We start from the raw sequence: 10,499 nt of genomic DNA, 5'->3' as shown, positions 1-10,499 counted from the left end.
TATGTATAAGAATTAATACACGAAAATTATTACAATTAAATCACAATTTCAATAGATAAAATTTAATTAAATCAAAATATCAATTAATTTATAATTAAAATAAATAAATTATATAAATATTAAAAATTAAATAAATAATTAAATATCTATTTATAAATTAAATGGAATAATTATAATTATAATTCTATGTTTGAATATTTAATTATTGTAAAACAATAAAATACATATTTTATTATTATTTAAACATTATTAATATTATTTAAAAATAAATAATTGAATAAAAAATAAAAATAAATAAAATGGATTGCACCAAATTTGGCGCAGGCCGTTTCCCCTCGCCAAATTTGATGTAAGATTGTGGGGGTGCTATTTTGGGTTTAGTACATGACGCCCGCAGGGCACTACCCTGCGGATGATGTGTAATCTCATGATTGTTCAAAATTAGTGGGTTCCACTAATTTTGACCAATCAGGAGCCGCCACATCAACCGCAGGTCACTACCCTGCGGGTAGCATCTACTCAACCGCTATTTTGGTGCGTTGGAGGTCCCCACTCGCACTGCATCAATATTATTATTATTATTATTATTATTATTTATTATTATTATTATTATTTTTTTATTTTTTTTATTATTTTTTTTAAAAAAAAAAACTTTCCTTCCAAAACGTAGGAAAACTCAAGAAATCTAACAAAAAAATCAGGATTTGTGTTTTTTTTTCATCATAAAATAATTTTTTTCAATTCCTATTGAATCTTTCCTCATATATAAAGAATCTGCCACTTAGACACCATATTTTGTTTTACAAAAATTGTCTTTATGTGATATAAATATTACATTTTTGTTTTTTATTTTGTTTTTTTTTATTTCAATATTTCAAATTACAATTTAGTTCATCGATAATTTTTACAATTATAATATTACTCTCATTTGAATATAAATCAGATTAATTACAAAAATATTATACAAGCACGCTACGTGTGCATCAATACACTAGTATTAATAAATTATAAGGTAAAGAGATCCTTCTATTTTTAACTTGTTAGATTAAAACATATATTATTAAATTAATCAATAATTAAATCTTATGACCATAAACCTTTGTGTGCGTGTGTAGATATTGGCAGACAAAGTATTTACCTTGTATAAATATTTCATTAAACGAGTATAAGTTTCTGGTTCAAAAAATAAATAATGTGGTGCTAAAATTTATAGTATTGACAATGTATGTTCACCAAACATTTTAAATACTTGTCCTTTTTTGGATCTCATCACATTTATATAAGACCATGATTTTGTTTATTTGCCTTACGTACAAAGACGACAGGATTATTATTAACCTCATTATTCCACACGCACGATTGAGGTACTGATATTATATCGTAAGTACATATTCTTTAATTTAAACTGATAAATATTCAAATATAAAGGAGAATAATTAATTATAGGATAATTTGTTTTGGTGTAAACAAAGAGATCGATTCAGATCGATATTAAGGTAGTGTTTGCAACCTCTAAAAATAAGTGATTATGGAGATTTTTTTCACAAATTTGTGAAGAGAATCTTCATAATCACTTATTTTTAGAAGTTACAAACACTACATTAGAATGTTGCACCGATCCTATCCATTAAGTTTATGTGATTATGTCGTACGATGAAACTCGTTCGTACATCTCTAAATGATATGATGTTTTTTCCATCTTATTAATTCTTGATCTTAGTACTATTTAAGTATACGATGATTTCAACCCACAAGACTCAATCTAGAACACTGAATTTTTTAATTTTAACCCAAAGCTAAACTTACAAATTTATATATATGTTGATAATTTATATTTTTTATGCGGAATTTATAAAGCTACAATCAGATATTATATTATATGCTAGTAAATATATATATGTACAAGATCAAGATGTGTGCACATAATTAAATTAAATTTTTATCTAAAATATAATTTTATTTTTGTGTATAATAAATTTTTATGTGAAATATAATAAGATTAAAGTAATAATATATATATATTATGAATTAAATGGTTTAATATTTGTACATCTGTTGATATTTCCCTGTTTATAAAAACTTCAAACCAAATCAATTTTATTGATTTATTAAAATTGTAAACCAAAATGAGCCGTTATATAATAATTAACTAGTGCTTCGACGCACGCGTTGCGTGCTTTTACAGTATTTTTTAATTAAATTTTATTTTTATTATAATATGGGCAATGTCATAATTATAAAATATATTGAGGGACCATGTTGCAATTTTTTATTTAGGAAAATATATATATATATAAAAAAAAAAAAGCCACACCACCCAACAAAAAAATGGGTCTTGGCAGGGTGGAGACTTTATATATAGTAATAGTAATAGATAAACCAATCAAACGATGATTTCAGTTTGGTTCAATTCGACTTGATTAGAGGTGTCAAACGGGCCAACTCATGGCGGAGCGGGATGGCCCACCAAAAACTCACCTTTTGACGGGTCGATGGCGGGCCGACCCACCATCCTGACGGGCTGAAAATCCTCAACCCAACCCAACCAAAGGTGGGTTGCGGGTTAGGCGGGCCCGCCCGCGGGTTAGATCACGACAAATAAAAATAAATAAAAAATATTATAATTAATTATAAATATTATTTCATAAATAAATATTAATAAAAAATTTAATTATTGATTTCACGTGTGTAAATTTATATAAAATAATTAATACAAAGAAAAATCACAACTTATATTAAAAAATACATATATAACAATAAAAATAAAAAATAAATTATTAATTTTTCAGGCCCGCGGGCCAACCCGCGCGGGTCGCGGGCCTAGATAGGTTGGCCCATCTAGGCCCACCTTTTGTTGGATTGAAAAAATTTCAACCCAACCCACTTAAATTATGTGGCGGGTTGGGCCAACCTGACGGGCCTAACCCAAATTGACGGCTCTGGACTTGATCATCGACTTTCAACTCTAAAATTTTCAAATAAAATATTTTGATTATTTTTGCAATATTATTTAAATTTTATAAATTACATAATAATAATAATAATCAGCATAATAATAATAATATATATTATTTTATTAAACTTGAAACTTTTTAGTATCATGGTCCGTCATCGCAATATCAAAGTTAACATAATTTAATTTAACATACCATATTAAACATGAATGAGACTTTGGTACATTGACATGCCCCCAGACTTTTTGTCTTTTGATAGTTATTTAATTACGAAATGTCACATTTAAATTTTTTTTGCCATTGGTAGATATTTATATAATAAAATTCATTTTTTTATTTTTTTATTTCACTATTTATTTATTTTTTTGTTTTTCATTAAAAAATAGATTATAAAAGCACTTAAAAAGTACACCCCGAGTATTAGTATATATAAGGTTTGAGACATTTATACTATCCAATTTGGTATATTAATTATACTAGTCTCCCTCTCTTGTATTTACCCTTTTATCTAATAAACGGGTAGGGGTCCGCCAAACCTCCTGCCACAATCGGCGGTGTTTTTTTTTTAAAAAAAATATAAAATTACAGACCTTGCATATAAAAATACTCATCCATTTATATTGTTAAAGGACATAGGTCGAGATAAAAATTATATTATCTCTACTATTCTATAGAATCCATTATCGCGTCTAATTTAAAAATTATAAGAATCACTTATCAACTTTTACTTCATTTATTTCTTATTTTCTTCAATTTTTTTTATTCACACAGTTTTTATTTACATGCATTGCATGTGTTTCGATCGATATATAGTTATATATTAAGTGAGGATGGCCGGAGGATTTTCATATATTGGTATGACTTCCTTTTTTTTAGCTATTTAAAATATTTTTATCTACTAAAATGTCACCCATATTTGAGCCATTTTATGTTTTTTAATTACGAAAATACCACAAATTTTGTAATTGTTTTGTTCGTTTTTTTTTTTTAGAAACCAATTTTGTAAATTTGATGTAAGTCTATTGTCTTTTGGCTACTATTTTTTTAAGAAAATGCTATTTTTTTATTTATTCCTTTTTTTTTTTGCAATTTTTTCGATTTGGGTTTTGGTACACTAACTTTGCATTTTTAGTATTTTTTGGTCCAACTGCATACGTATCAGCTTCTGATTGGTCCACATCATCATTTTGGACCAATCAAAAGTTGACATGTATGCAGTTAGACAAAAAACACTGAAAATGCAAAGTTAATGTGCCAAAACCCACATTGAAAAAGTTAATGGACCAAAACCAAAATATAGATAAGTTAATTGACCAAAAAACTTATTTTTCCATTTATAAATTGTAAGAATACCTGGCCTCAATAAATTTTATGATTATGATATAACTTTAAGAAATAATGTACAAAGTACACAACTTGTGAAACAATGTACTAGTATGTAATAATTTGTCCGCAAGCAATCAATGTGTTGTTATTATTGTCTCAAGCAAATTAAAAAGTGTTCAGATTCACACCACTCGATAATAGCAATTCATGTTATTTTGATTTTTTCTTTAATTGCTAGCAAGTACACAACTTTTTCGCCGAAGTTGATTTGGGTTCCAATAAATTTTGAGGTATTTTTTCGGTATACCTTACTATAAATATTGGTATGAAAAAAATCATACTGATACCGATAGTAAAATTCCGAAACTTTGGTACAAAAAAAATCCATATTGATACCGTATAGATACCGAAAAAAAATTCGGTATACCGAAAAAATGTCTGTATGTCGAAAAAATTTCGATACGGTTTGCCAAAATTCCGATATTTCGGTACAATATGCCAGTCCTACCAATAATATTTAAGACAAGACAATTATTTGACTAATAAGAATTATGTTCTATCGAAGATAATTTTCGAAGATAGAACGAAAAAATAAATCATCATGTTGTTATTATTGTCTCTAGTATATATATTTTTGAATTAATATTTATAATTATATATAGTTATTTACAAAAACTAATAATTTATTGGAAAAAGTAGAGATTCCGGAGATCTTGGAAACATGATTTTGTTTCTCCATACCTAAACCTAAATAGAGGGTGTTTGGCAGAGCTTAAAAGCTTTTTCAAACAGCTTATAAGATGTTTTAGAGTTTTTAAGCTCTAAAAATATGTTTGGTAAATTTTTATAAAAACAGCTTATAAGCTGTCAAAATAAGCTGTTTTTTAAAAAATAAGGGGGTGTACTTTTTTCAAAAAAAATCTTATTTTAATATTCTATCTCTCTAAAATATTCTTGAATATTTTAATAAATCTCATCTTATCCTCCACCCATTAAATATTAAATATTATTTTAAAAAAATTACAAATCACATAAATTTTTTTAAAATTAAATTTTAAAACAATTTTAGTTTTTAATATAGGTTTATTCTAAAATTATTTTTGTATATGTATAATTCGAAATATTATTTTCATACAATTATACTTTTTCTGGTAATTGTGACAATAAAAAGATCTTATAATACCAAACACATCAACATCTTTAAGTTATTTAAAATAAGTTTACTCAAACACTTTAACAACTTATTTTTAAAATAAGTTCTAACAACTTATAAGCTCGTAAAACAGCTTATAAGCTATAAGAGCTTATAAGATCTTTTTAATAAGTTTAGCCAAACAGCTTACATTTCATCATATTGCAGTAGCCAGTAATTGTCCCTACTACGAGTACACTTGAAAAAAAAACTGTATAATTACATTTATTAAATTCCCCTAGTATTTATTTTAGTTTTAATGAATTATTAATCAATTAATTATGATATTAACCCTATCATAGAGAATATACCCTGATCGTCTAAAAAACTCTTATTACTTTATCGAAATTATTAACTTAAAAAATTGGCTCAAGTCGGGACTTAAAAAAAGATCTTATTTTAAAAATATTATTAATTTATCAAATATTAATGATGGAGCTTCTATTGCATATATTTCTTCAAATTGTGTGCATGTGTGCAATATATTGCGTAATATCATAAATTTCTCATTAATCGTGCATGCATGCAAGAGAGAAAGTGTAATTATTATTATTTTTTTTCAAATTAGTTTTGAATTATACGTACAAAACCATCCTCTTATTTATAGTACTCTATGGTGCCATAACATTTCTACACACATAATTTGAATTTAAAACAAGGCTGAAATTAAGCACAATGGGTAGGACCCCATGCTGCAACAAAGTTGGATTGAAGAGAGGGCCATGGACACTAGAAGAAGACCAAAAGCTATCAGCTTATGTTCAAGAGCATGGCCATGGAAGTTGGCATTCCCTTCCTCCCAAAGCCGGTACGCGATATCCTTTATAATATATATCTCACGTCGATTAATATAAAAAAAGAAAAAAAAAAGTAAGGAAGATGATCGTATTGTGTAGTTTAAAAAATCCAATTATGTACGCTAATTAAGGGGTTTTTTTTTAGATGGAGGAGGAATTTTTGTTACAATTCGCAAGAAAACTGACAGATGATTAAAATGTTTGAGTTGTATAACTGATAAAATGCTCCATGCATGCTATATATGCAGTATGAGTATTTATAGGATATCTAATTTTAATTTTGTTGAAATATACACAATTAAGTTTATATATTGTTAGTTTATTTTGAGCTAATGGTGACGCGGATGCATGCATTAATTCAGATGTAAGTCCGTCTATATGCAAGAGATGAACTTAACTTAATTAATTCTTTCAGATTTTAATATTGCATGTGGATATATTTTATATGGATTTCTCTTATTTGGTATGGAATGTAGGGCTAAAGAGATGTGGGAAAAGCTGCAGATTAAGATGGACAAATTATTTGAGGCCTAATTTCGAAAGGGGAAAGTTCAGCTCGCAAGAAGAACAAACCATCATTAGACTTCATGCTTTTCTTGGAAACAGGTAAATAACATTTGAATCTTCTAACTATATATATATTGTTGGAGTACTTAAAATATAATGGATATAATATCCTATTGCTCCTAGTCCCTAGATCATTCATATCACTCAATTATATATAATATATATTCATATGTGAACAGTACTTAATAAAATAAGATGAAACTGATGTTTTAGTTTGTATTTTAATTGCTTCTTTGTGATCTGGTTATTTATATCGAATTTTAGTCTTACAAGTACTCTTTAATATTTCTGTTACTTTTGCAATTTAGTTATTTTCCATCGGGTGTACTGACGTGGCAGGCAAGCGCCACGTGGTCATCACTATATAGATGTCCTTTTAATTAGAGATATATCGGAAAATAATTAAATTATTAAAAAAAAAAACAAAGATATTCAACTAAAGCTGAAATCTGAGAACATAAAATACTAAAATCGAAAAAAAAAACAAGCAAATTAATTGGTTGATCATTAGACCAATAAATATTATTGCTATTTCATTATTTGTATGTTGTTGTCTCAGATGGACTACCATAGCGAGTCACTTGCCAAAGAAAAGAACAGGTAACCAAATAAAGAACCATTGGAACACTAGCATCAAGAAAAGATTTATCAAAATGGGAATTGATCCCATGACTCACAAGCCCAAAACGCATGCCGCCTCTGGCTTCACCCAATCTACCGACTTGGCCAACCTAAACCACATGGCTCAGTGGGAAAGTGCTCGGCTCCAAGCTGAAGCTCGGCTTGTCCGTAAGCCTGGCTTCCTGTTTCAGCTCAACAAAGCCACTGCTCCTCCTCCACCGCGGCCACCGCCTCCTCCTATACTCATGCCACCGTGTTTAAACGTGCTGAAACAATGGCAAGAAACATGGACAAAACCCTATTACAAAACTAACATTTCCACAGCTCCAACATGGAACAGCTTCTTTGAGGGCTACAGTGGAAGCCTTGAATCCCAAACTTCTACATTAATCCCACACTTTGCCAAAACCCCAACAACCATAGATGCTAATAACGCGGAAAATAGCGGTGAATCCAAAGTTGGAAACCCTAGCAACAACGACCACTTCCTAGACGAGCTCAAGGCCATTGTGGGGAACTCAATGCAGCTTCAAGATATTACAAACCCTAGCGAAACTTCGGCTTTCGTGGCTGATTCGTTAAGGTTTCCATGTCTTTCGGATGAGTTTACAGACTTCCCAATTGACATTTATTGCGGAATTAATGCTCCTAACCCTGATGATGGTGATGGTTTGGAGGGATTTCTTGAAGAGAATGGCGCTAATTACTGGCTAAACAACCTAACACTCCCGGCGAATTCGCACCTGTTCTATTAGAGGTTCTTGTTATTGAACCATATCATCATGTTAAGGTAATAAGTCTAATTAATTCTTGTAAGTTTCTTCCTTTTCTATGACAAATTTATGGTTGATGAACATTGAGTGGAACCCGAAACACGAATAACACAAGGAACCTTCTACTATAACTAACATGATCTAAATAGAACAATTATGGAATATAATTTTTTTGATCCATTAACTTGTACATTTTTTAGTTTGGTTCATTAATTTTTCAATGTTTGGTTTTGGTACACTAAATTTTAGTTTTCGACTATTTTATTTCAACTGCTGACGTGACACCGAAAAACGATGACCTGACATCAAAAAATCATGTCGTGGCACCAAAAAATGCTGACATGTCAAGTTGTGTTACATCAACAATTGGATCAAAATAACCGAAAATTGAAAGTTGGTGTACCGAAACAAAAACTTTGAAAAGTTAATGGATCAAAACAAAAAAAATGTATAAATTAATGGACAAAAAAAATCATTTTCTCGGATAATTAATTCAAAATCATTATAGAGTACTTGTTCAAAAATATTTTTTTGGGAACTTATTTCGAACCAGTACGAAACTTAGTGTTCTTTCACCCTCAACTCGTTTGCAATCGAACATCCTCTGACTAACATCACGTGATGATATGTACTGAAACACAAATACACTGTATATATATTCACCTAGAAAAATTAACTGAACTCCACGCATCCGTCGAATTCTCCAACATTTTCCTTGTACGCGATACAAACTACAACATTATCCGACTTGTCCCGACCATTTTGCCCCAAAGGGAATCATGCATCATTCTATCGAATATTAGGTTCCGTTTGGACATTTATTAATAAAATGTTTTTATAAAAATATTTTTTAAAATTTTTTTATAAAATATATTTTAAAAGTTGTTTTAAGAATAAATATGTGTTTAGACAACTATTAATCTATAAAAATATTTTAACATCACAAAAGTAATGTTGTTCATCTTTATTTTTCATAGTTTTATTCTAAAAACAGTACCTCTCGAGTGTTTTTTAAAAATTATACTTAATTAGAGTACACTTTAAAAAAAATTCAATAATATTTTGCAAAAATTTTATCCAAACACATAGTTTAAATTTTTTCATTTATAAAACAATAAAAATATTTTTAAAATACATATCCAAAACAGAACCTTAATTATTTGCATAGAAAATTTCCTTTGTGTGTGTTTATATATTATTTTCGCTTTCACAGGTGTCATTTAAATTTTTTTTAACCCTACAATAGGGTCCCAATTTGTCCTTTTTTCGACTTCTCATGAGCTTCATAATTTGCATTCAAGAATGTGATGTTTTTAATTTGTCTGTTTTGTTCGGGAAATATGAGTACACACCAGGGGATATTATTCAATTGGCTTGCAGCTTTGGAGCAGTACAAGTGAGATGTGAGTGTTTAAACTTTTCGAAAATATTTAAGCCTCTAGTTAGTTAGAATACATGAATTCGTGCAACCCAAATATAATTGCAGACTGCAATTTTCTGATCATAATAGGCTTAGCTTGATAATAAGGTTAGTTATACTATATTTGTGAATTCCGAGATTGCTAAAAATCCCCTATGAAAAAAAATAAACTATTACAACTCTCTGTATTTTCAAATTTTGATCGGCACATACATCCCAATAATTTCAAATTTTAAGTATTCACCCCCCTTGTCCGTTTGGAATATATCTTTAAATATATTGTGCATATATTTTGTATATCTTTGTATATTTGTTTCTTTTTATCTTGATCTCTTTAGGTTGTATATATATAAATATACATTGTATCATTATTTCAAGAATATATGAAATTATATTCTCTCCATACGTCTCTACATGGTATCTAGAGCTCAAGGCTTATGCCACTAATTCTAGACCTAGGAGCGGCCGTCGCCGCCCACCTTCTCCAAAAAAAATTTTCCCGTCCACTTCTATGAATGCTACTACCACCACGGCCGCTGCTCCCAACACTCCGATCTCCTTCAATGTTGCCGCTCATGCGCTATTGAAACTGACTTTATCAAATTATCTCTCTTGGCATCTCCAGTTCATGACCCTCCTCACTGATCATGATCTCCTTGGCTTTATTGATGGCTCTCACCCTGTCCATCCAGGTTCATCATTCCCGCCGCCACTCCCTTTCTGATCATGCGTACACCGCTTGGATACGACAGGACCAGTTTATCCTGAATATCATCATTGGATCACTGTCTCCTTCCCTGATTTTGTTTATTGCCACTGCTACCACCTCCGCTGATGCTTGGAACACTC

General features: G+C 29.5%; 1 protein-coding gene across 1 annotated transcript; it reads left to right on the top strand.

The window, feature by feature from the left end:
- The first annotated feature begins 6,147 nt into the window (after window positions 1-6,147).
- Window positions 6,148-8,212, top strand: LOC140874267 (uncharacterized). The gene is made up of 3 exons (XM_073277539.1): window positions 6,148-6,280; window positions 6,746-6,875; window positions 7,396-8,212. Exons 1-3 carry the CDS (start codon window positions 6,148-6,150, stop codon window positions 8,210-8,212), a joined length of 1,080 nt encoding a protein of 359 aa, XP_073133640.1.
- The last annotated feature ends 2,287 nt before the right edge of the window (window positions 8,213-10,499 follow it).

Source organism: Henckelia pumila, chromosome 1, assembly GCF_033568475.1.
Source record: "Henckelia pumila isolate YLH828 chromosome 1, ASM3356847v2, whole genome shotgun sequence".
NCBI lineage: Eukaryota > Viridiplantae > Streptophyta > Magnoliopsida > Lamiales > Gesneriaceae > Henckelia > Henckelia pumila.
This window is presented reverse-complemented; position numbering and strand designations above follow the sequence as displayed.